Source organism: Leucopleurus acutus (genome assembly GCF_964270905.1).
Source record: "Leucopleurus acutus genome assembly, chromosome: 13".
NCBI classification, from domain to species: domain Eukaryota; kingdom Metazoa; phylum Chordata; class Mammalia; order Artiodactyla; family Delphinidae; genus Leucopleurus; species Leucopleurus acutus.
The window spans coordinates 68,563,537-68,590,956 of record NC_139155.1 but is presented as its reverse complement, the minus strand read 5'-3'; the positions used below and the strand labels follow the sequence as shown (position 1 = coordinate 68,590,956).

General features: G+C 43.5%; 1 protein-coding gene across 6 annotated transcripts; it reads left to right on the top strand.

Annotated features, from left to right (window-relative positions):
• Nucleotides 1–1,008: 1,008 nt before the first annotated feature.
• HSCB (HscB mitochondrial iron-sulfur cluster cochaperone) lies at nucleotides 1,009–27,116 on the top strand. 6 transcript variants are annotated; one of them, XM_082852807.1, is made up of 6 exons: nucleotides 1,009–1,270; nucleotides 2,374–2,470; nucleotides 2,813–2,902; nucleotides 3,525–3,669; nucleotides 6,797–6,844; nucleotides 26,946–27,116. In XM_082852807.1, exons 1-6 carry the CDS (start codon nucleotides 1,035–1,037, stop codon nucleotides 27,002–27,004), a joined length of 675 nt encoding a protein of 224 aa, XP_082708933.1. In that variant the 5' UTR covers nucleotides 1,009–1,034; the 3' UTR covers nucleotides 27,005–27,116. The 6 variants fall into 6 exon arrangements, with proteins under 6 accessions (XP_082708933.1, XP_082708932.1, XP_082708934.1 ...); XM_082852806.1 differs by lacking the exon at nucleotides 26,946–27,116 and adding an exon at nucleotides 14,712–15,143; XM_082852808.1 differs by lacking the exons at nucleotides 2,813–2,902; nucleotides 26,946–27,116 and adding an exon at nucleotides 14,712–15,143.
• The last annotated feature ends 304 nt before the right edge of the window (nucleotides 27,117–27,420 follow it).

Sequence of the window (27,420 nt, the reverse complement as noted above, 5' to 3'; positions counted from 1 at the left end):
GTCGAGTCAGATGTCTAAGTCAACTCTTTGCACGACCTTTACGTAGATCGCAACCTCTCTGAACCCAGAAAAGTAGATAGAGCTTGCGAATCAAATGAGATGATGCATCAACGTTCCTCCCCCCACCCCTCGGTAATGCTTGATAACTGGGAATTCCAGGCCCAAAGAATCTGAAAGCAGGAAAAGGTCTTACAAGTGCAACACAGTTTTTTTCTTCCAATAGAGAAACTGAGTCCCAAGGAAGACTGGTGCCCTCCTACCCTACCCTCGCCACCCCATCCCCCACACCTCCTTAGGGACACTCGCAGAGCATCTTCCTACACAAGTCGGTGTGTTTCCAGTTCCTGCAGCGCCTTGCAGCTAAGAATGGGTTCTTAGTAAGCATTTTCCAGATTGAACCTAAATATGGAAATAATTACTAACACCTATAAAACTCTCTACAGAGCAACTTCGCTCTCATTTTGAAGGGGACAACTTTGTTCTTTCTTATCCTTTACGTCTGGGCCAGTTTCAGCTTTAAAGTTACAAGGGAAGTGACCTTCACCTCGAAATTTATCTACAAAGAAGGAAGAGAGTCGTCCACGCATTCCTCTCCCCCTTCCCAAGCTCAAACACAGTACAAAACGGAAGCTCGGGAAATTCAGCTCGCAAAAAGACCCTGAGGACAGGATTCGAACCCCTCAGTACCCAAGAGAAGGTCCCACTATGACTCACCGCGAGCCCACCTAGCACCGCACACTCTGAGCAGCCGTAGCCAGCGGAGTGGCGCTAAACCCGCTGATACAAACTCCACCCTCAGCCAATCAAAACACCCCTCCGCCCCCGCCGGACCAATGACAAACAGCGGATGTGGCGGCCCACATAGCCTCAATGCTTTCTGGGAGTTGTGGTTTAAAACGCAGAGCGGGACTCAAAATCCAGGTTTCCCCCGGGTAGTCCCGCCCCTTCAGCTTCCCGGCCAATCAGCAGCACCAGTCTGGTCGACCACTTTCTCTCCCCAACAGGTGACCGCGGGGAGGCCGGCCGCCAGCCAGATGTGGTGCGGAAGAACCAGGGCCTTGCTCCGGGTGTCGGGGTTATGGCCGAAAGGGGTGCTCGGGAGGAGACCGCTAAACTGCAGTGCTGCGTCACTGGCGGGAAGCAACTCCCCCCGGTGTTGGAACTGCGGCGGCCTAGGGGGCCCCTTGCGGGGGGACCGGTTCTTCTGCCCTCAGTGCCGCGCGCTGCAGCCACCTGACCCCACGCGAGACTACTTCAGCCTCATGGACTGGTAAGGGAGGCGGTTTCGGGAAATGCGTCTGGGCGTGCGAGATGGAGGGCTGGTCAGGCTAAGGGAGGAGAAGGCGGGACCAGTTACATGGGTAGGCGGAGCCCTAGAGAACAGGGGCCGGGGGTGGGGCCTGGGAGAAGGTGGGTGGGATGTGTCGGGAGAGGAAACCGAGGGGCCGGACTGAGCGGCCAAGCTTTGTGGGATGATGAATAGAGTGGAGCGTGGACTGGTGGGGCGAGGAGTGTGATTAGGGGAAATTGAGGTTTGGAGCCTGCAATGGAGGGAGACTTGAGGGGCGGGATCTGAGAGAAGGAAGTTCAGAGGTGGGGCCTGAGGGAAGGGTGCTTGCGCGGCCCTTGGCGGATGGAGTCTTGAGGAATAGGTTCAGAAGGTTTCAAGTTGGGTTGAGACTTTTAAGAAAGAAATAATGAGGTGTTATCCAAAATGAGAGAGTAAGAGCAAAGAAAAACTTAATGCTATGGGCAGAGTCTAAGGGAAAAGTGAGAATTGGAAGGTCTGAGAAATAGATGTTTTTTCTGTTTACCTCCGAAGGTTGAGGAGCTTGGAGAGGTGGTGAAGTTTGGGCGAAGCTAAACTAATGAGATAGGGCACGCTCTGGGAATAGAAAGCGAAGAGGATTCGATTAAAATAAAGTGAGAGGTAGAGATGAAGGGACCTGGGCCTTAGAAAAATAGAGTGGGATTCAGGAATGCCTCTTCCCCGTAACTCTGGGCTCTGGCCCCACCAGTCACTGAGCACTTATGAAGGGATGCAGTAACACTGCTCTTTACGTTGTTCAAGCATACCAATCTTGTTCCCCCTTCAAGGCCTTTGCATGTTCCCTGTGCCTGAATGACTCTTTCCTGTGATCTTCAGTTACTCCTCATCATCATTCAGGTCTCAGCTCAAATGTCATCTCTTTGTCCACCACGTCTACCATTCTCTTATCCTATTCTGTTTTCCTTTGCAGTACCTACCACTTTTTGAAATAGCTCTGTCTATATGTTTATTGCGTCATGCCCCATGAGAACAGGAACCAGGCCCATACTATACAAATCTATAAACATTTGATGCATGAATTTCATCTCCTGATTTCCTTCCAGCAACCGCTCCTTCAGAGTTGACACTGCAAAGCTCCAGCATAGGTACCAGCAACTACAGCGTCTTATCCACCCAGATTTCTTCAGCCAGAGGTCTCAGGTAGCCTATTGGCCACCCATAATCACACCCAAACACGTGTGTACCCTGGGTGGGTGGCAGTGTCCTTATGGTTATCAAGGACAGAGCTGGACAGCCAGCTTCACCCTGAGGTAGCCTGACCCCAGCCATCCAGATGCTGGACCTGTCTTACACTCAGAGCTTTTACCTGATTTCCCAGCAGAATTAGAACCCATCACATGAAAATAAAAACAGCTTATCCCATACTGGTTCTCCTTTGGTCACTTCCTTATGTGCTTGCCCATCAGTATTTTATGAAACAGTTTGTGAATGTAAGATGGCCTATTTGCATGGTAATATGACTATCTTCATTTCCACTTACAGACTGAAAAGGATTTCTCAGAGAAGCATTCGACCCTTGTTAATGATGCCTATAAGACTCTTCTGGCCCCCCTGAGCAGGGGACTATACCTTGTAAGGTGATTTTCCCACCCTTCTATCATGACAGCCTGGTCCCATTGCTCTGTAGGACAGCTGCTCCCCTGTGTTCAACAGAAGAGTGCTTGAGACCCGAGCTAATCTAGGGACCCAATGATAATTAACCTCAAAGATACTATTACATGAGTATAGTTTTCTCTGAGTATGTCTGTAAATCTTACTTGCCCAATTGCCTTTTTTTTTTTTTTTTTTTTACCATTTTCTATAAATTTCAAGGATTAGATAGTGCTGGCTTTTCGGGAAGAGTAATTTTTGGTTTTTTGTGGGGGAGAAGTGAGCACCTTAGAATTTTAGGATTTAATAGAATTTTTACAAATATCTAATTCAACCTCCTTCCACTTTTTTCCCAAGTGGAAGAATGACTCCCCCAAGGTCACATAGTGCCAGGTAGCAGGGAGTGATCCCATCCCAGCACTCCTATCTCAGTCTAACTTTCCAGTACCCTACCCTCACACTTTCACTATTGAGACAGTTCAGGTTTTCCCTGTGAGTGGCATTCTGTTCTGAATGGTGAGGAGGATTTATGGTGAGGAGGATTTATGACTCTGGCCATAGTTTCTTGAATTAAACTTATTTTCCCTGCTTTATGCCCCAATAGCTAAAGCTCTGTGGAGTAGAGATTCCCGAAGGGACAGATTATGAAATGGACAGTCAATTCCTCATGGAAATAATGGAAATCAATGAAAAACTTGCAGAAGCTCAAGGTGAAACTGCCATGAAAGAGATGGAATCTATTGTCAGAGGTAAAAGATAAAATACCACCGACTGCATTTTATTGCTATTTTGAGTACATGTAGGGGTTAAGTGAAAAATGGATATAAAGACTACATATTGGCCTTCATAATGATTCAGGAAATTTTTTTTTTCTTGATTACGCTGAAACCCATTTTGTTTAGAGGTTAGGCTTGCAAAATTCCTAATTCTCTGGAAGGCGGACTTAAACCAAGAATGTAATAGTATTTTGCAGATTGCTGTGCTCCTTCCCACCATGACATCCTTTGGATATCTCTGACAAGAAAAATAGGCCTCAGAAGTTCATGGGAATGCCCAAGGTCACACAGCAGATATAGCAGAGCAAAGATTGAAACCTTGATCTTATGATCCCATATTGCTTTACTTTCCACTTTATTCCATAGTGTATCAGTCAGGGTTCTCCAGAGAAACAGAATCAGTAGTGTATGTGTATGTGGAGAGAGAGAAATTTATTTTAAGGAATGGCTCATGTGATTATGAGAGCTAGCAAGTTCAAAATATGTAGATAGACTAGCAGGCTGGAAGCTCAGGCAGGACTTCTATGTTAGTCATGAGGCAGAATTCCTTCCTTGGGAAACCTCAGTTTTTGCTTATTACCTTCAACTGATTGGATGAGGCCCACCTATGTTATGGAAGATAATCTCCTTAAAGTCAACTGACTGTAAATGTTAATCACATCTACAGAATACCTTCACAGCAACATCTAGACTAGTGTTTGATCAAACAATTGGGCACCACAGCCTAAACAAGCTGGCACATAAAATTAACCATGCCATATAGAAAAGGCTCCAGGTTTCTCATTCAAATTATGCAGATATGAACTTTCACAAATGTTATGGCATGCCTACTGTATCAGGCACTGTGCAGGACACTGCGGATACAGCAGTGAACAAGAAAGACATGGCCTGGGCCTTCTTGGAGTTTATATATTCCAACTCAGTGTGTTCCAAATGGAAGTCATGAGCGTCTCTCTTCTGCTCCTCTGCTGATGTTCGCTTTCTAAGTGAATGACGCTCTGCGGTTGTACAAGTCCAAAACACCGAGGAGGTGTCCTTCACAACTTATTCTCCCTTACCCCCATAGACAGTCCATCACCGAGTCTTGAAAAGCTGACCTTCTAAATGTGTCTCAGATCCATCTATACATTTTCACTGCCACCACCCTGTCCCAAGCTACCATTCTCTCTCACCTGGACAACTGGAGTAACTCCACACTGGTCCGTCTCTACCTTCAATCTGATATATTCCTACCCTGTCACTTGTGTGATCTTTTTGAAACCCAAATCTAATCATATCACCCTTGGCCTTGCTTAAAAACTTTAAGTGGCTCCCCGCCCCCTGCCTCAGGTTAAAGAAACCTGCATGGCTTGGCCTCTGCTTCCTCCCATTTGCTCCTTCCACTCCAGCCACACAGATTGCTTCTAGTTCTTCATCTGTACCTTGTAACCCCCTACCCAGGGCATCTGCACATGCTGTTGCTTCTGCCCGAAACCCTCTTCTCCTCTACCCCATCTATTTAACTCTTCCTCCTTCAGATCTGGGGGCAATCCTCACTTCCTCAGAGAATCTGCAGACGACCTCTCTGTCTATACCTTTTGGTCGTGGGTACCTCTCCTTTGTAGGATTAATCACTGGTCTATGTGAGATTACTGGACCAATATCAGCCTCCTCTACTAGACCAGAAGTTCTACAGAGGCAGAAATTGTGTCTTCTTTTTGCTTCCCTCACATCCTTAGCACATGCAGTAGTACTTGGAGTATAATAGGGACTCAGTAAATATTTGTCAAGTGAGTGAATAAATAACAAACAAAGAAGTTAAAAGCAGTAAAATAGAAGTTGTGGTGGGGGAGCTGTCAGCTAGGGTTGTACCAGCAACATTAGGGCTGGGTGGTGTTGGGGAAAGAGAAACTCGGGATTTTTAGTCAGAAGGCCCAGCTGCACGGCTTTGGAAGGCAGAGGTTCATGAAGCTCTGGGTGAGGTGGACTTGGGTTCAGTCCCAACACTGCCACTGACTTTTTGTGTGACCTTCAGTAAAGTGACTTCACCCCTCTGAGCTTCAGTTTCCTCATCTGTAAAATGGAGATAATATTAGTACTGGTTGTTGCAACAATTAAGTTGAAGCATGTAAAACACTTGACACAGTGTCTGGCCCGTGGTAAGTTCCCAATAAATGGTGGGGGTTATTTCTAGCTCTATAGTTAACATCTCGTTTTGAGCAGGTCACTGACCTTCATTTAGAGTAATTCCTAAATTTCCTTTTACCTGCTAAGGCCCAGGTAATGTGAACGTTCAAGCGCATGAGCTAGATAGTTTTGGGGTCAGGACTTCAGAGCCTCCAGGCTCCTAATCCAGTGTTCTTTTGTCAACACCACGTTGCTACCTGAGAAGCGAGTTTGCAACCACTGGACCAGAAGTCAGTTGACTTGGGGTCTGCTCTTAGCTCCTCCACTCACCAACCATGTGACCATATATGTTCTCCCAGTACCTGTCATTGCTTACCATGGGGATATAATGTATTTGAAAGTGCTTTGAAAGCAGGCACCATATAAATGATTGATACTGTTTATATCTGAAAAAGGCACTTATCATACAATTTTCCAATGAGGAGACAATAAAAATGTGAGGTAGCTGTCCTTTACTTCATCTGGCATCTTCTCACTTAAGGTACAATATGATCGAAATGTTTCATTTTCCTGAGAGGCTGTATAATTTGCTAGTAGTTGCCTGACACACTCTAATGCCCTGCTGATAGGCAAGTCCCGCTTGTTAATTTTCTCCTAGCTGAAATCTGGAAGACTCAGAGTGCCTTGTGGAGATAATCTAAGGCACTTCTTTGTCTTTTTTTTTTTTTTTTTAATGCTTCTATAGCCATTTTGTGAGCTTTGGTGATTGCCCCTCAGACCTTTCATGGATAGAAAAACAGTGTAACTAAGATCAGCCAGAGCTGCACTAAACAGGAGCTGCCATCGTGGAACTGTAGAGACAGGTTATGAGGCCTTACCCTTAAATCCAAACTCCCTGCTCTGTTGTGTTCACAACAACAAGATGACAAAGCGTTGTCTTCATATTATGAGTCTATTTAAGTAGAAAAATTAAGATAATGTTTTTCTTTTTCAGCTAAACAGAAAGAATTGACTGACAATGTGAGCAGAGCTTTTGAAAGAGGTACTTCCTTCATTTCTTGACTTTCTTAAATATGGAAAGAAATTGTAAGCACTGAGGTATAACCATCCATTCAATAAGTAGCTATTATATGCCCATCCTATGACAGGTACATGGGAGCTATAAAATATAGATGAGTCTACATTTCTGCCTTCAAGGATTCACAGTCTTGCTAGAGAAACAAGGGGTGTGCCCAAACCAGTGATACGCCCATTGAAGATTAGATGAGAGAAAGTGCTCCCATTTCCCTTTAGCAAGTAGGAGAAGATAAGGTGAGGGATGTGGGCTGAAGCCAACACAGGCAGGCTCTGAGGGCAAGGCTGCACAGTCAACATTTGGCAAAGCCCGCACACCCCTTTCTTCTGCAAAGCCCAGGAGGAGAATCCCATGGCCGAGCAGTGCCCAGATTGCAAATAGGGCGTGTTCATCCTTGTCCCCACTGCTCCTGGCTCTCAGGCTAAAGAGACTAGATCTATTTCTAGCTATTTTTAAGCAAGAACAGCCTTCCTCTCCATCCTGACTTGTGCCACTCCTTAAATAAGAGCTTAATAGCCCTTTGGCTTAGGGATCGTTTGACTACAGAAAGGAGAACGCAACTCATACTAGCCCAGATAAAAAGAGGTTACTCTAAGGAATCAGGTCTATCTCTCAGAATCCAAAGTCCCTGAGATGAGTATAGTATTGTGTGATAAGAGCTTTTCTAGAACAAGACCTGGGAACCAGAAAGCAGTCTGGAACCAAGACTGTGGTCCTGAACTTGGTGGCCTAGCTGACCACTCCGTCCTTCTCCCCACCGCTATACACCAGTTCCGTCTGCTTCCTTATTGGTGTACAGTGCTCCAAACTGGCCTCCCCCACTGGATGACTCCTCAGTCCCCCTTGGTCTATTACCTCATAAGAACAAGGCCTTTTACCATCTGACTAGAGTCTTCTAGATCCAATCTAGATTCCTGGGAGGGGGGATTTGATTGCCCCAGTTTGAGTCAGATGTCCACTCCAATCCGATCACTGAGGGCCAAGGAGATAAGCTTGCACAGTGTACTGCCTACTTTGTAGGGACTGTAGGAGTTTATTCTGAGAAGCAGGCAGAAGGTGGCAGGGAGGGAGGGGTGTCTCTAAAAAGATGGGTAGGAATATAGATTAATAGCAGAAAAGACAGGAAGCTGGCCCAACGTATCTGCCTGAAATCCATGTCCCCAGCCTACTGGTTAAGATGGTCAGATTATGTTCCACCAAGTTCCTGTTATACCTTTGTGGGCTTTTATTTTTTTAATTATAAAATACAATTTCTTAAAGAATGAATAGTACATAAGTACAATGGAAGAATAACAACAGAAGAAACACCCATGTCCCCACCACCCAGATTAAGAAATAGAAAAAAGGTGCTCAACATCACTAATCATTAGGGAAATGAAAATCAAAACCACAGTGAGATACCACCTCACACCTATAAAGATGGATGCTATTAAAAAAAAAAGAGAAAATAGCAAATGTGGGCAAGGATGTGGAGAAGTTGGGACCTTGGTGCACTGCTGGTGGGAATGTAAAATAGTGCACCCACTGTGGAAAACAGTATGGCAGTTCCTCAAAAAATTAAAAATAGAATTACGGTGCAATCCAGCAATTCCATTTCTGGGTGTACACCTAAAGAATTGACAGCAGGAACTCAGAGAGATGCACTGTCACAGATAAACAAAGCCAGATACTAGTTAACGTGGTAAGGACAGATTTGAATCAGTAATAACTATGGTGATAGGGAAAAGAGTCCAGCGTGAACTGAACTCAATTTCGATTTGTACAAAGATAACTGGGCATTTTAAAGGAAGAATGAGGGAGTAGGGCAGGGGTGAACAGGGGCTCAGTAGAATTGGGGAAGTGAAATATTACAAAAAGCGGGAAGAAGGAGTTGGTCCTATGAAACCCATCTGGGTTTGCTAATTGGCCCTTATGGAAGTTAGGCTCCCACCCTCCCACAGAGCCTGGAGACAGGGGCCCTATCATCAGGTGTTGACTGGAACAAACAGCAAGAAAGAGACAGAAGAGACCTTTCCTCTGAGCGACATAAGTCCATTTCTCACTCAGTCGTCTTTTGTTTATGAAGGACTAGCTGAGCCATCTGTTGAGGCCTGATAGTAGAGGATATTTGGGGGATGACATGAGCAAATGTGCATTTAATGAGGAGCATCTCTATGGAAACGAAAAGGAAAACAAAGGTCAATGTCTGGAGCCGACTATAACCCCAGTTTCTGAGTCCAGAGGGCAGCCACCTGAGAAGACACTGACCGCTTAAGCATCTTTAGGTGGTGGCATGAGGACAGCAGAGGCAGTCTGACGCGTCTCCTGGCTTATAGTTTGAATGTTTGTGGTGATGGCAGAGACATCAGCATCCCAGTCATGGTTATTCCCCAGAGCACAGTGTGGAAGGTGTGCGCTTTCTGAGTGGCCCGTGTACCAGCAGCTCCAGGCACAAAGGTTGCCCGTGATTCGTTGTGATGAGTTCTTTGAAGTTTCTATCAAGTCCTCCAGCTTCAGCTTGCAGGACTTTACCAGATCCTGGAGGAAAGGGGCAGCTATAAGACAACCTGAGTCCCACTGAGGATCTGGGCAGTCAGGTTTTAGTTCTTAGTGACAGTAAGTCAGGAGGGAGGGAGGAACATTGGAAACATTGGTTTGGAAAGTTGTAGCCAGATGTTGAAAGAAACTAGAAGAATTGAGGATTTGCTGAGGGCCGACAAAATGTGTAAGGATCCAGTTCAGTTTGCAAGTAGATAATAAAACCTCAAAGACAATGAACAGGACAGGATTCTGATCACTCGCAAGGTTGTGTTATTCTTTTCCACTGAAACATAAAATTTCTCTCCACAATCACCCCTCTTTTTAATCAAAGATAAAGTAACATTGTTCTTATTTACAAAATAAATTTAGTTTCATGAAATTTGGCCTGATTATTTATTAAGTGCAGCAAGAATGGTAACTGACCATAAAGGCCTTTTTAAGTTTTCCTAATGGAACTTTTTACAGGCATAACTGGTTTTATTGCACTTTGCAGATACTGCATTTTTTACGAATTGAAGGTTTGTAGCACTTCTGTGGTGTCAGATGATGGTTAGCATTTTTCTGCAATAAAATATTTTTAATTAAGGTATGTACATTGTTTCTTTAGACATAATGCTATTGTGCACTTAATAGACTATAGTACAGTATCAATACTTACATGCACTGGGAAACCAAAAAATTTGTGTGACTTGCTTTATTTCAACATTCACTTTGTTGCAGTGGTCTGGAACCCAGCCCCCAGTATCTCTGAGGTCTGCCTGTATCTCAGATTAGAATCTGCCTGGAATCTCAGATTAGACTTGAAAAACCTCTCTGCTAGGAAGTCAAGCCAAGATTTCTCCATCTGAATTCTTCACCTGCATTACCTATAGTTTAAGGTGAATTCCTGTCTTCCCAACGTCCCCCAAATATTCTAAGATTCATGGGCCTGCCGAGTGCCCTTAATCACCTGTAAGGCTGGGAACCCTGTAAACCAGATACCAGGCCAGTTTTTGCAATAGGGCTTTGAAAGCATTATCTCTATAAAATCAACCTTATTTCCTTAAAATTGATGACTTTATGCATCATTTTCAAATATGACATTCCCGTCAAAGCCTTATTTTTAATTATGTCCTATCACAAAGAGGACAGATTCTTACTGAAGCTATGCAAATAACTATATTGCCGTGAAAACAAGAATACTCAACAATAGTTTCTAACTTTTTGAGGGATCAGGCAGGGAGAAGAAGATGTTTTAATTTTGTTTACAAAAGTGTATAATTTACTAGATTGTTAATGAGTCATAGATAGCTTAAGAGAAAAGGAAAGGGGATTTCCTCATATTAGAAAATAGAACATTTAAAAGCCAGCAATAGTTCGAATAAAAAATTATAATCAACTTATCAGTTTACTCAATCCTATGTAGTTAATTTTGTTCTGCTTGATCTTGGGTTAGCAGTTTCATGAACCCATCAGCTTTTTCATTAGCATTTTGGAAATTCTGACTTGGTCGACTGATTTGAACTCAGTAATGTAAGCAATGCCATCAGAAGCCTGTACCACAGAGTACCTGGTACAGTACCTGTTTATTGATCACAAGTACTCTGGCTTATAGCTGGTTGTAAGAGCTTTTAGGAAAGCATCAGAGTAAGGTAACAACCATCCATGGATAGCAAAAGACTTAAAATGGCCATAGTTAAAGATCTGATGAGAGGTTATTATAAAAATAACACAACTGAAAAGGAAATCTAGTTGTTTCTGTGACATATCACATTTTAAAATAATAACTGGGCGATAACATCTTTTTTTTTTTTAAACAGAAGAAATTTATTTTCTTACAGTTCTAGAGGCTGGAAGTCTGGGGTCAAGGTGCCAGCGTGGTTGGGCTCTGGTGAGAGCTCTCTTCTTGGCTTGCAGATGGTTGCTTTCTTGTTGTGTCCTCACATAGCACAGAAAGAGAAAGAGGAAGAGGAGTAAGAGAGAAAAAGAGAGAGAGAGGGGGAGAGAGAGAGAGAGGAAAAAGCCCACAGTTTTTTGTTTTGTTTTGTTTTTTGCGGTACGCGGGCCTGGGCGATAACATCTTACCAGGAAGCCCTGGGCGATAACATCTTACCAGGATATATCATGGATAATGAGGGCATTGACAAATTCTAAGAACTTTGTACAATTTCTGAAATAATAACATTTAACCCATATAAAAATAACCTAGGGAAGGTTAAGTATCTTTTCTTTGACACTGCTTCCATTGTAATTTAATATATCAAATAAACCTACTCAGTTTAACATCTCTCTTTTTACAAGGTGAGAGAACAAATCCTTTGAGGTTTTCCAGGGGACCTCTCAGAAACTTCAAAGTCAGTTCAAAATCAAGAAGACTTTATTGGGCTTCCCTGGTGGTGCAGTGGTTGAGAGTCCACCTGCCGATGCAGGGGACACGGGTTTGTGCCCCGGTCCAGGAAGATCCCACACACCGCAGAGCAGCTAGGCCCGTGAGCCATGGCCGCTGAGCCTGCACGTTCGGAGCCTGTGCTCCGCAACGGGAGAGGCCACAGCAGTGAGAGGCCCGCGTACCGCAAAAAAAAAAAAAAGTATGCTTGCGTTATATTTAATGTTAACAACTCTGAAGACATATCCATTTTATTAAACCAAGAACATCACACTAGTTTTATTTACCAAAGATTTACCCAAATTACATGGAATTGAAAACATTTGAGTTGGTTCTTATATTTCTGGAAGTTTTAGGAAGATTTATTTTATGTAAGTACTCATTTCCCTCTAAGCAAATTAGGATACAGTTCCTTCAGAGGATTTTATAAATTAATTTCATAATACCATCTGAAGGTAGGGAAATATATGTTTATGTATATGTATAGATATATAAATATACAGACAGATGCAAATAGATCTTACAGGTTTCATTAAAAAATTCTGTCATGAATCAGGCACAAATAAGATAATATAAAACTCACTTTATGTGAGGTGATGGATGTTAACTAAACTTTTTGTGGTAATCATTTTGCAATATATACATATATCAAATCATGTTATACACCTAAAACTAATATGACTTTATGTCAGTTATATCTCAGTAAAACTGGGAAATTAAAGAAAAAAATTTAAACTCTCTAGTTTATATGGGTAGTTCTCATTTTTGCTCTATTTTATATATTTATCTGAATTGAGTTTCTGGCAGATGGAGCAAGTTTTAAAAGTTGCCTGCTCAACGTGAGTTGTAGAGGTTTTTTAAAGGTTTTTTTGGTTTGGTTGTTTGTTTTTTTGTTTTGGGGTGGGGTTTTTTTGCCCTGATATATAATCTTAGTGGAGTCTGTGGACTAAATATCTGTTTCCAGTTAGCTTTTTTTTTTCTTTTCAGCTTCAGGTGGTTGCTTTTGGAGGTACCTGAGTCCCTTGCAAGCCCCTGATGGGGACAGGAGGCCCAAAAGTCCAGTGCTTGTAGGGAGTTGGGGGGCGGGAGTGGGAAGGGAAAGGTCTGGTAGGATGGACAGAGGGACTGAGGAGGTAGGGGCTTGAGGGGGGCATATCAAAGGATGCGAGAGAAGGGAATATGGAAGGTGGTGAAAGGAGGGAGGAGGAGGCGAGAGGTCTTAAAGGAGCCAGTGTGGGGAATCTTAAGTCTCTCAAAGAAGCCAGAGAAATTCCAATTTTTCCTATGTACAGGTAGACCACAGAGGTACTACGGGTTTGGTTCCAGACCACCACAAGAAAGTAAATATTGCAATAAAACAAGTCACATGAATTTTTTTTTCCCTGCATGTCAAAGTTTGTTTACACTAATTGTAGTCTATTAAGTGTGCAGTAGCATTATGTCTAATAAAACCAATTAATTAAAAAATACTTTATTGCTAAAAATTGCTAACCATGCTCTGAGCCTTCAGTGAGTCATAATCTTTTAACCATAGAAACATCAAAGATCACTGATGACAGATCACCAGAACAAATATTATAATAATGAAAGTTTGAAAAATTGGGAGAATTACCAAAGTCTGACACGGACACGAAGTGAGCAAATGCTGTTGGGGAAATGTTATACATAGACTTGCTCAACGCAGGGTTGCCACAAACCTTCAATTTGTAAAAAACGCAGTATCTGCAAAGCGTGATAAAACAAGATCTGCCTATAAAGTCACAGCAGCAAGAAAAGAGGTAGATCAAGCACCATGGTGACACACAGTCAGTAGAAGTTCAAGAAGGAGGAGGACTGACAAGTTCCCATGGGAGGAGCAGGGTCAAATAGAACATAGAGGCCTCTCAAGGAGCCAGGAAAAAGAAAATGTCCAGCCCGGGAGTCAATCCCCACTCAAAACGAGGAGCTGGGGCTTCCCTGGTGGCGCAGTGGTTGAGAGTCTGCCTGCCGTTGCAGGGGACACGGGTTCATGCCCCGGTCCAGGAAGATCCCACATGCTGTGGAGCGGCTGGGCCCGTGAGCCATGGCCGCTGAGCCTGCGCGTCTGGTGCCTGTGCTCTGCAACAGGAGAGGCCACGATAGTGAGAGGCCCACATACAGCCAAAAAACAAACAAAAAAAAAACGACCACTGCCTTCAAGCCCCTGGTAGGCCCTTTGTAATTGCATTCCCCTTCCCTGGTAGCAACTATTCTCCTGAATTTTTGTACTAACCATTCCCTTGCTTTTCTTGGTAGTTTTAACCATATATGAATATAACGGTGTATTATGTTATTACACATAAATCTAAGGGTTTCTCAACCTTGGTACTACCAACATTTTGGGCCAGATAATTCTTTGTCATGGGGGGCTGTCCTGTACACTGTAGGCTGTTTGGCAGCACCTCTGGCCTCTGCCCACTAGATGTCAGTGCCACCTCCCCAGGGTGACAACCAAAAAACGTCTCCAGACATTGCCAAACATCCCCACAGGCGAGAAATCACCCACAATCAAGAACCACGGGTCTAAGGGCATCTTTCCAGAACCTGCCAGCCTCCTGGGGGCAGCTCTGTATCACAGCACCTGGCACAGAGGAAGCACCAGGTGCTTCCACATCCTCGTCAGGGTTAGACCACTGTGTATGATAGGGGAAAACTCTTAAAACACAACTTAGTTATTGGGTATTGTCCTGAAGAAGAAGAGCAGCTTCTCATTTAAAGTCTGAATCCTGTGAAGAAGCATGCTTTTGCTCCCTTTGGTTAAGCCCTTTATCCCCTGAACAATCCAGATGTTTTCTCTTTCTCAAATCTACTGAGTAATTGATCAGCCTTCCAGAGCCCAGGGCTCAGCTTTGATCCAGCTGCCTTGGATAATAGAGTGATTTTATTCTTGCTTGAAATGAAGCCTCGCATTAATGTCTCTCTTTATTTCAGATGATTTTGAAAAAGCCAAGGAACTTTTAACAAAGATGAGATACTTTTCAAACGTTGAAGAAAAGATTAAGTTAAAGAAGATTCCCCTCTAATGGTTGCTAATTTTAAAGTTTTAAAAATAAAGTTCTTATCTATTTCTTTTCTGGACTCTGCTGATTCAGAGTAGAGGTGTTTCAACCGCTTTGACCATCTTTCTTTTCTTTCTTTCTTTTTTTTTGGCTATGTTGGGTCTTCGTTGCTGTGCGCGGGCTTTTCTCTAGTTGCAGTGAGCAGGGTCTACTCTTCGTTGGCGGTGCGCGGGCTTCTCACTGTCATGGCTTCTCTTGTTGCTGAGCACGGGCTCTAGGCACGCTGGCTCAGTAGTTGTGGCTTACAGGCTCTAGAGCTCAGGCTCAGTAGTTGTGGCACACAGGCTTAGTTGCTCCGCGGCATGCGATATCTTCCCAGGCCAGGGCTTGAACCCGTGTCCCTTGCATTGGCAGGCAGATTGTTAACCACTGCGCCACCAGGGAAGCCCGCTTTGACCATATTAGTTAAACCTGTGGCTCAAGCATTAGTGGACTGCAAAGCTTGTCATGTCAGCAGAAGCACAGCCCAGCCAGGGTTTGAGTGATCGGTTCTTCATGGGATACTTGATGTACCATGTTCCTCATCTAGGCCTGTGGATAAGGAGGTGGAAATAAGGCCAACTCGAGGCCCTCGAGGGGAGGGGAGTTTTTCTGCAAAGGGCCAGTAGTAAATATTTTAGGCTTTGTGGGCCATACCACCTCTGTTGCAAATAAACTCTGCCCTTGTAGCACGTTATTTACGAAACAGGCAGTAGGCTAGATTTGACATGGGTTTGCCACCCTCTGCTGTAGAACCACATCTTCCTTCCAATGGCATGACGTTCACAAATAAAAGTCTTGTTAGTGTGTCCTTCAAGGAATTCTGTTTGGCAACCATGCAAAGCTGCCTGAGGGTCTCTTTGGTCTACACTTAAATACATAAATGCATTTTATCTACATGAAATATAGATAATATTATCAAGAATTAGTCTGGGAACTTCCCTGGTTGTCCAGTGGTTAAGAATCCACCCACCAATGCAGGGGACACGGGTTCGATCCCTGGTCGGAGAACTAAGATCCCACAAGCCGCGGGGCAACTAAGTCTGCATGCCACAACAAAAGATCCCGTGTGCCTGTAACTAAGACCCAATACAGCCAAAAATAAAAGTTAGTTTTAAAAAGTTAGTAACTGTTTTAAAAAAAAATGAATTAGTCTGGTATTAAACACTAACCACATGTTCAGCTCCACCTTGGTGGAGTGGAGCATTTTTAATTTATTTGTGAACAGCTGCTCTCCTGTCACCGGAAGCAGCTTCCCTTCCCTTTTTGGATCTTTGGAAATTCAGTTGGAAGTTCTTGATTCAATTCCAGAAGAAAAAAAAAATTTTTTTAAGTCTCTGGATCAAGGAAGATTAAAATAGAAAATTCCTATTAAAAATTCTGAGAAACAGCATTCAAATTCTTAGAGAGAATTGCTTGTTTATAAGTGAAAAAATTCAGGGTTCTGAACCAAGCTTTAAATACTACTCCTAGAGCTTTGCATCGTCCCTTGTCATTGTCTAAGAATTTATATCTTGTGAATCCTGATCCAGTTATACTCAGTTAACATTTCAGGATTTATGGATCTTCTGAAGGCAGATGAACCACAGCAGCTGTCTGGCTTAATGGTACTGGGGAATATCAGTACAATCTCCAGCCCCCTCACAGTTTACAAGAAGAGCGAGTTACTTGTCTGAACACACACAGGGAGTCCTTTAAGTAAATAATTACAAAGCAAGCAAATGTCCTGATTACTTTGGGTGCTTCTGAAAAGAAGGAGAAAATGAAAGTAGTGTTTGAAATATGCCTGTAGACATTCTTCCATCCTTCGGAACAAAGATCAAAACCGAAACAATCTGACCACAAAAAGAAATCAGATAAACAAATTTGCTTCAAACAACATCTTTGGAGGAACTTCAAAGAAACTTTCCCTTACCTGTTGCCATCAGCTGGAAAGGCCACTGGATCTCCCAGCAAACCATTTCTTTTATTTTTCTTTTTCTTTTTGGCCGCACAGCGCGGCATGTGGGATCTTAGTTGCTAGACCAGGATCGAACCCATGCCCCCTGCATTGGAAGCATGGAGTCTTAACCACTGGACCGCCAAGGAAGTCCTGAGCAAACATTTCTGATTGGGGGAATAAATTTAAAAGACTTTATTTCTGAGACATGGCTTCTGAGTCAGTGGAATTACTTATTTTTCCCCTCTCTTCCAAATTCTTTCCCTTTTAGTCTAAACTCCAAGGTTAGCTGGACTTCTAAATCCAGGAGCCCTTTCAAGTGTTCCCTGACAAAGCCCTACGGGAGGGATGCTTCTAGACCTCTGAAAGGTTAGCAGCCCTATTTGGGTTAAAGTTTCTGACTGAGTTAAGGAAATTAAGCACCTACCTCCTAACCCCACATCGTTCTTAATATGGCATCAGAACAAGTCGGAAGTTTTGACTAATTTGTGACTGCTCCAGTGTCAAATAGGCCTGGTGTAGGGACTGAATGTGTCCCCCTCAAAATTCATATGTTGAATCCCTAACCTCCAGTGTGGCTGTATTTGGAGATGGTGCCTCTAGGGAAGTAATTAAGGATAAATGAGGTTGTAAACGTGAAGCCCTGGTATTATAGATTAGTGTCCTTATAAGAAAAGACACCCTTGCTCAGTCTTCCCACACTCATGCACCCTGCAGGGAAAGGCCCTTTGAGAAAGCCAGGGAGACACCTACCATCTACAAACCAGGAAGAGACTCCTCAACGGATAGTGAAACTGACCCTGACAGCACCTTGATCTTGGACTTCCAGCCTCCAGACTGTGAGAAAATTAATTTATGTTGTTTAAGCCACCCAATCTGTGGTATTTTGTTACGGCAGCCTGAGCAGACTACTATACCTGGGGTTTTTTGTTTATTTGTTTGTTTATTTTATTTATTTTATTTTTGACTGCATTGGGTCTTCATTGCTGCACACGGGCTTTTCTCTGGTTGCAGTGAGCGGGGGCTATTCTTCATTGCAGTGCGCGGGCTTCTCATTGTGATGGCTTCTCTTGTTGCGGCTTCTCTTGTTGCGGAGCACGGGCTCTAGGTGTGTGGGCTTCAGTAGTTGTGGCATGCAGGCTCCATAGTTGTGGCACACGGGCTTAGTTGCTCCGCGGCATGTGGGATATTCATGGACCAGGGCTCAAACCTGTGTCCCCTGCGTTGGCAGGCGGATTCTTAACCACTGTGCCACCAGGGAAGCCCCTACACCTGGTTTTGAATTACAGCTCTGCCACTAATCTGCTATAAGTCCATGATTGTGCTAAGCTTCATTTCCTCATCTTTAAAATGGTGATAATAGTAACACGCTCACAGGGTCATTGTGAAGATTAAATGGAATAAATTATGCAAATTGTTTAGCCTAGTGCATGGCACATAAGCACTCAAATGTGATTTTTTAAATGGTAATGACTACTTTTGTTTTTATTTTGGCAACAAAGTCATGCCTTTTACTGCAGAGTAAATATTCCCCTTTCAACAAAGTTTCAAGCACCTACTTTGTGTAAGAGAATGCTCTAACCTGAGAGAGTAACACAGAACAGTGAGATGCTTCCTGTCTATTTGGGGAGAAGACTTTTACACCAATAACCAAAACAATGTTAAAAGTTCCCATTTGCTGTGCACTAACTGTGTGCCAGGCACTATGGGCAGTACTTTGCATGATTCCACCAAAGTAAACCCAATTCTTCATTTTACAGATGAAGAAGCAAGCTCCCAGAAGGTAAGAGAGTCAAGAGCAGGGATTCAAACCCAGGCCTTGTCTGCAAAGCCTCTGCTCTTAGGGAGGCTGAACCGGCCAAGATTAAGTACCAGCCAAGGGGACTAAACAATCTTTACAAGAGGGGCCATTTACCAGGGCCTGCTCCATGCCAAGCCAAAGCAGGATTTGATCCAAGTCTCTGTTTCCAAAGTTTGCACATACAGCTTCACTGGGCACAGGGAAAGATCACTCCCAGGTGTGGTAACCAGGGAAGAAGTCTTCAGGGAAGAGGGGAAGTGGCATCCAGACAAGCAGAGAGAGCCTGTCAGGTGTCCCCAAGACCACCCCCAGTTTCAACGACTCAAGGGGAGAGCCCACAGGACTGGGTACATAGTCCTACTCATGGCTATGATTTATTACAACAAAAGGACACAAAGTTAAATCAACAAAGAGAAAAGGCACATGGGGTGAAGTCTGATGGAAACCAGGCACAAGCTTCCAAGGCTCCTTTCCCTAGTGGAATCACAGAGAACACACTTAATTCCCCGGCAACAAGTTGTGACAACACGTGTGAAAATGCTGTCTGCAAGGGAAGCTTGTTAGAAACTCAGTACCCAGAGTTTTTCTTTGGTGCTGGTCACATAAGCACTCTTTGTCTAGCATGTGCCAAAATTCCAGACTCCAAGAAAGAAAACAGGTATTCAGCATAAATTACATTGTTTGTACAAACAATTTAGGCAGAGTGAGCCATTCTTATCAGTTCTGGAAATAGGGAAACCCTCCCCAAATCCAAGTTCTCAGACACCAGCCAAGGGCCAACCTTGTATGCAGGACTTTATAAGGATGTGCAATTTGGGGGGTGCTGGGTTAACTCTTTTCTGTACAGAAGTCAAGGGGCCGTCCTGTCACAGTTGAGGGAATTATATAACAAGGAATCTATAATCAGAGAGGAAAGCACCTCCGTTGCAAAAGGGCTTTTTCCTGTCTCCGTGGCCTCCACCAGGCAAAGAGAAAGATGCTGCTGAGTGGACAAAGCAGTCATGCCACGTAGTGTGTTCAGCAGCAATTGACAAATAGCTGCAGCAGACTCAGACCTAAAGCTTTCCTTTGACAAAGAATTCCTTTGGTCCTGTCACTTTTGATAACATGTTGGATATATCAGATGTGGCCAGATGAAAAAATAAAGAGAAGACACCATCTTTTCCTTTCTAGGTATCACTGTTGGGAGGCAAGAGAGACTCAGCCGAGTTCAGAGGGGTGAGGGCTCCAGGGAGGAAACACACACGGGTGATGGTGGCGGAAGTGGCTGCTATCAGAGAGGGGTGAGGTCTTTGAAGAATTGCGAGCTGCCACAACTAGAGAAAGCCCTTGCACAGAATCGAAGACGCAACACAGCAAAAATTAATTAATTAATAAACTCCTACCCCCAACATCAAAAAAAAAAAAAAAAAGAATTGCGAGCACATGCCCCATCTCAAAGCTGGGGAGGAGGCGGAAGATGCTACTCAACCCTGGTAATTGCTGCCATGGCGAGATTCAGACGTGGTGTTGACAATCTCTGGATTGTTTCAAGAGAAGCTGGAACTGGGATTTTAACAGGAAATTTCCCTGGGGCTGCCTGTGGAAACACCAAGAAAGAGCTAAGTCAGCTGGGGAAAGGAGAGAGGTGAGAAAGGGCTGCAGAGGAAGTGATATGAGAGCAGTAGGGTAAAAAATGAGACAGTTCACCCAGTGAACCAAGGAAGGAAGAAGTTAGGTTACAAATTATATTTGTGATACTGCAGATTTCAGAGAATCAGACAGAATTGGTTTTTGTATCTGGTAGTTCCTCTTACTCACTGTATGACCTTGAGCAGTTAAGTTCTCTAGGTTTCATTTTTCTCATCTGTAAGACAAGGATAACCATAGCACCAACCTCAATCATGACGAAGTACAGATCTGACATCAGGAGGGAAGAGAATATAAAATAATGCACACAAAGTGCTCAGCACAAGGCCTGGCAGTACACTCAGCAAATATTAGTGGGAAGCATAGAATGAGATGGGGGCAGAGAGGAGGGGTCCCTAACCTTGACCAGTGAGCTAAATCTTGAAGGATTAGAGGCATTTGCATTTTCGAGTAGGTTAGCAGGAGAAATGGCATGCATGCAAGTAAAGAAGAATCTTACTGCAACAGGGTGAGGGTGGGAGTGGGAAGGGGTAGAGATGCTGTTGAGAAGGAGGCAGCCACATCAGGAGAAGCAGTGTAGACATTGGAGTAAAGGAGACCCATCTGGGGACTTCGGTAGAGTTGAGAGCTGATGGTTCCTTAACGAAGGCAGCATTATGGTAAGGGGACAGTAAGGGGACAGATTCAACAGCATTCTAGGAGATGGGACCATTAGGACTCGGCAGCTAATAGGGCTCTGATGAGGGCTGAGTCAAGGGGACTCAAGTGTCTGGTGTGAGCACTGGGGGGATGGAGAGGCCTTGACCCAGGAAGAGGGGCTGCAGCTTGCGGTGGGGGCCGCTGAGCTCCACTTGGGCAGGTTGTATTTGTGACCTTGGAACTTCCTATAGATGTTCGATAGGCACCTGGAGGATGGCTTACAGCTGAGGAAGACTGTCTGGGCAGGAGACACAGATCTGGTGGGTGGGCATTTAATAAGCACGTTACGCTGCGCTTCTCACTGAATCCTCAAATGGGCCCTTTCAGGCAAGAACTATCATCCCATTTCATGGATGGAGAAACTAAGGCTTTGAAGAGCAGAGTAGCTCTTCCAAGTTCACATAGTAATAGTTTGGGGGAAAATCAAACTCGGGTCGCTAACTTCAGAAAATGGGCAGCTGGTACACAGTGTAGGTTTGGGAAGATGAAAAAGTTCTGAAGGTGGATGGTGGTGACGGTTGCACAACACGAATGTGCTTAATGCCACTGAATTGTGCACTTAAAATTGTACACTTAAAAAGGGTCAAAATGGTAAATTTTATATTATATATTTTACCACAATAAAAAAAAAAAAGAAAGAAGGAAAAGTGGTTCTGACCACCAATTATATGGCAAGTGTTGGCTGAGGAGCCATCATTTCCCTCTATGCTGTTTTTATGTTTGCTTTCATCCCTATGATAATATTTTCTATTTTGTCTGGCTTCCTTAGTTTCAAATTCTCAGAGGAGAGGAAACCTCACTATAATACCTATGGATCTCTTAGTCACAAGAGTTACCAAATTCCCTAGGAAATTTGGTATATATTAGGTATACATATATATATTAGAAAAAAATAGCACATACCAGTAACAAGCAAGGTAGTTTGTAACACACACTGACCTAAGCCAACTCGGTCATGCATAACTATAGGGTTCCTTTCAGTAAGTGTCAGAAACCACCAAGACTATGAGATAGGTGAGGTTGGCTATTCCCCCACTACCTTTCTACTGGGTTTGTTTTTTTTAAAAGTTGCATTTAGATATATATACCCTGAAGCTCACCCATGCAAAATGTACAATTCAATGGTTTTTAGCCTATGGAGCTGTGCAACCATCACCAGGATCTAATTTTCTTTTTTTTAATTTATTTATTTATTTATTTATTTTTGCCTACACTGGGTCTTTGTTGCTATGCGTGGGCTTTCTCTAGTTGCAGCAGGCGGGGGTTACTCTTCGCTGAGGTGCACTGGCTTCTCATTGCAGTGGCTTCTCTTGTTGTGGAGCACAGGCTCTAGGTATGAGGGCTTCAGTAGTTGTGGCATGTGGTCTCAGTAGTTGTGGTGCACAGGCTTAGTTGCTCCTCGGAATGTTGGATCTCCCCAGACCAGGGCTCGAACCCGTGTCCCCTGCATTGGCAGGCGGATTCTTAACCACTGTGCCACCAGGGAAGTCCAGGATCTAATTATGAAACATTTTTGTCACCTCAAAAAGGAGTTTGTACCTTTCCCAACCCACCTCCCCTTCCCCTCCCCACCGCCTGCTCTAGGCAAATAATAATCTGTAGATTTGCCTAGTCTGGACATTTCACATAATGGATAAATGGTCATTTGTGACTGACTTCTTTCACTTAGCATAAATGTACACGTTTTTCTGTGGGCATATATTTTATTTTTCTTGGGCATATGCCTAGGAGTAGAATTTTATATGGTAACCCTGTGTTTAGTCTGTTGAAGAATTGCCAAACTGTTTTCCAAAGTGGTTGTACCCTTTACAATCTCACCAGCAGTGTATGAAGGTTCCAATTTCTCCACACTCTTGTAAACTCTTGTTATTGTCTTTTTAATTTTAGCCATCCTGGTAGGTATAAAGTGGTATCTCGTTGTTTTGATTTGCATTCCTGACTAATGTTGTTGAACATATTTTCATGTACCTACTAGCCATTTGTAAATCTTTTTTGAAGAAATGTCAATTCACATCCTTTGCCCATTTTAAAACTGGGTTATCTTTTTACTTATTTATTGGCTGCGTCAGGTCTTAATTGTGACACACGGACTCTTCATTGTGGTGCACGGGCTTCTCTCTAATCGTGGTGCTCGGGCTTAGTTGCCCCGTGGCATGTTAGTTCCCCGACCAGGGGTCGAACTGGCGTTCCCTGCATTTTAAGGTGGATTCTTAACTGCTGGGCTACCAGGGAAGTCCCTGGGTTGTCTTTTTATTGCTGAGTTGTAAGAATTTTTTTTATGTTTTCTGGATACAAGTCCCTTATTGGATACATGACTTGCAAATATTTTCTCCCATTTTGTGAACCATCTTTTCACTTTCTTGATGATATCCTTTGAACCACATTTTTTTTTTAATTTTGATGAAGCACAACTTATAAATCTTTTCTTATCCTTTTGGTGTCATATCTAAGAAGCCATTACCTAACCCAAGGTCACAAATATTTACTTCTAAATATTCTCCTCCATTTTGAGTTAATTTTTATGTATGATGTGAAGCAGAGGTCCAACCTCGCTCTTGCAAGTGACTATCCAATTGTCCCCAAATCATTGTTGAACAGTCCATCCCCCCCACATTGAATTGTCTTGGCACCCTTGTTTAAAATTAACTGATCATAAATGTAGTACATTTCTGCATTCTGAATTCTATTCTGTAGATCCATATGTCTATCCTTATACCAGTCCCCCACTGTTTTGAAATTGGAAAGTGTGTTGAGAAGCTGGAGCCGGTGTATTGAATTAAATATACGCAGATTATGACCTGCTGAATAAGGGGGCACAAACCACCCACTTGGGATCCCCAGGTAGTTCCCTCAGCATCCGAGCTCCCACTTTGGGGAAGTGAAACCCACGGGGTGATTTTGATTAAAGGCAAAGTTTCAATATACCCACAGAAAGGAAGTAAAGTCACAAGAATTTTCACTTACAGATCCCAGAAAGGGAGGTGGTTTACAATGAGCTGGGGGAAGGGCAGTCCTCCATCCCAGGTCAGGAGTAAGCAGGAGATGGAGAGCAGGGTAGTAAGCACCTATTACTTATTAGGTAGTTGGGGCGGAGGTGATTAACTTTTTACAGGCTTAACTCTCAAGTGGTTACTTTAAGAGGTGCCCTGGGGAAAGCAAAGTGGGAACTTAGCAGTGGGGATGCTAAACTCAAGTCCTTATCTAGATGTTCAGACTCTGGATGTGAGCAAGGTTATCACATTGTAAAATGCCTGGGCAGCAGCTCAGAACTCTGTGTGTTCTCATCACAGAAGAGATGTTGAATGCACCAACTTTGTTCTTTTTTAAGATCATTTGGCTTTCTGGGTCCCTTGCTATTCTGACACCAGTGCAATACTGCAGTGTAATTCTGACACTAGCCACCTACAGTTAGCATCAGACTCCACAAGTTTAAGGGCACAGGATTAGGTCAAAAAGATTTCCCTTATTTCAGATGCCAGCATCACGTGGGGTCCTCAGGCCACCTATACTTATGACAGACCAGCTACAAATCCAGGAGGTTCCCGTGACACCTCTTAGGTTCAATAATTCACTAGAATGATTCACAGAACTGAGGAAAAAGTTATGTTTATGATGACAGTTGCATTGTAAAGCATACAAATGAAGTGACACATAGTACAAGGTATGGTAGGGTCCTGAGTGCAGAGTTTCCATGCCCTCTCCCCATGGATTCAGGGTGTTTCACCCTCCCAGTATATCAATGTGTTCACCAATCAGAAAGCTCCAATGAGCTTTGGTGTCCAGAGTTTTTATTGGGGTTTTATTGTGCAAATATTATTGATTGAATCATTGGCCATGTGGTTGGATTCAATCTTCAGTCTCCCTCCTCTCCCTGGGGGCTGGGCTGGCTCAAAGCCACAATCCTCTAATCACGTGGGTAGTCTGTTTGGTGACCAGCCCCCATCTGGAGTCACCTCATTCATTAGCATAAACTCAGTAGTGATCTGAGGAGCTCATGAATAACACACACACCTATCACTCAAGAAATTCCAAGGGTTTAGAATCTCCCTCCAGGAACCAAAGACCAAATTCTTTTTTTTTAATTAATTAATTAATTAATTTACTTTTGGCTGTGTTGGGTCTTTGTTACTGCACATGGGCTTTCTCTAGTTGCGGCGAGTGGGGGCTACTCTTCATTGCAGTGTGCAGGCTTCTCATTGTGGTGGTTTCTCTGTTGCGGAGCACAGGCTCTAGGTGTGTGGGCTTCAGTCGTTGTGGCACACGGGCTCCATAGCTGTGGCTTTCATGCTCTAGAGCGCAGGCTCAGTAGTTGTGGTGCACAGGCTTAGTTGCTCCGCAGCATGTGAGATCTTCCTGGACCAGTGCTCAAACCCATGTCATCTGCACTGGCAGGCGGATTCTTAACCACTGCGCCACCAGGCAAGTCCTAAGTATTTTTCTATATTATCTGAATAGTCAAAATTTATAACAGGGTTGGAACTATGTTAAGTAATTGTATGTGGCTGATCATAATACTCCATCTAAAATATCTGTGCAAAAAAGAGATGTCCAAAACCTATAGAAATAACTAGAACGCATCCTATCAATAAACTGAGTGAAAAAAAAATTATATCTCAAACATACAGGAAAAGAGTTAGACATGGAAAGCATATTTCCAAAGCATAAAAAAAAGAAGCTATTCACTAGTGTACCAGCTCAGTGAAGCCATTCCACATCTTGCTGAAGTACAGACTATTAAAAAATTAATAACTGCACTCAGTCAATAAAGTTTACATTAAAATAAGAAATCAGCACAAAAGATTCTGTGAAAGTAAATGAAATTTCTACCTTTGGCCATTTGGGATTGAGAAGTCGGGCTTTGATTGCATCGTCCAGTGCCTTGTCATACTGCTGGATTTTCATATAGGCTGCAGATCTATTGCTGTATAAGATGCAGTTCTGAGGGTCAACAGCTAGGGCTTCATTGTACAGAACAATAGCTGTGTGGAAATCTCCATCATGACAGGCCTGATTACTCTGACGAACTTTCTCAACAAATTCAGCTTTGCTCAGCACTAGTACATCAGGACTTCTCCGGCCAATAGTCTTAGCACCAAAGAGAGGAATCTACAAACAAAGAAACTTTGTGAGACAAAGTTTAGATAATCCAGAGAGGTTCCTTGTCTGAATTACAAGAGATCATGGATATTCTTCATAGTCTGCTTTATATATATATATATGGTTTTTTTTTTGTTTTTTTTTTTTGTGGTACGCAGGCCTCTCACTGTTGTGGCCTCTCCCGTTGCGGAGCACAGGCTCCGGAGGCACAGGCTCAGCGGCCATGGCTCACGGGCCCAGCCGCTCCGTGGCATGTGGGATCTTCCCAGACCGGGGCACGAACCCACGTCCCCTGCATTAGCAGGTAGACTCCCAACCATTGCGCCACCAGGGAAGCCTTGCTTTATATTATAGTTAACTTTTGTGCTGTGAAAGACAATAAACTTTCCAAGAAGCAGCCAACATAGTACCTTAAATACAAATGTATCACTATATATGTATGTGTGTTCACATATGTACATATAGTTATAAACATACATATTTATACATGTATATTTTGATTGAGAGAATGAATGAATAATTGCAAAAATGTACTCAGGCTTTTCCTTGGCAATTTAAAGTTATACTAAGAAAAAAACGAAAAGGGACTTCCCTGGTGGCGTAGTAGTTAAGAATCTGCCTGCCACAGTGGTTAAGAATCCCCCTGCCAAGGCAGGGGACACGGGTTCAATCCCTGGTCCAGGAAGATCCCACATGCCATGGAGCAACTAAGCCCATGCACCACAAGTTCTGAGACTGTGCTCTAGAGCCTGTGAGCCACAGCTACTGAAGCCTACGTGCCTAGAGCCCATGCTCCGCAACAAGAGAAGCCACTGCAATAAGCCCGTGAACCGCAATGATGCAATGAGAAGCCCCTGCTTGCCACAACTAGAGAAAGCCCACGCAGCAACAAAGACCTAATGCAGCCATTAAAAAAATTAATTAAGTAATTAATTAAAAATAAAATCTGCCTGCTAATACAGGGGACACGGATTTGAGCCCTGGTCCAGGAAGATCCCACATGCCGTGGAGCAACTACTGAGCACCACAACTACTGAGCCTGTGTTCTAGAGCCCACGAGCCACAACTACTGAGCCTGTGTTCTAGAGCCCATGAACCACAACTACTGAGCCTGCTTACCACAACTGCTGAAGCCCGCGCACCTAGAGCCCAGCTCTGCAACAAGAGAAGCGACTACAATGAGAAGCCCGTGCATCACAACGAAGAGTAGCCCCTGCTCACCACAACTAGAGAAAGCCCATGCACAGCAACGAAGATCCAACACAGCCAAAAATAAATAAATAAGTTTAGAAAAAAAGAAACAAACCAAAATACAAACCTGTGCAGAAAATATGATTTCAATTATGTGAAGATGGTTGCACTTAAGAAATTAATGAAAGGGACAAGATCAAAATATTAACTATGCTGAAGACCTAAATAAACATTTCTCCAAAGAAG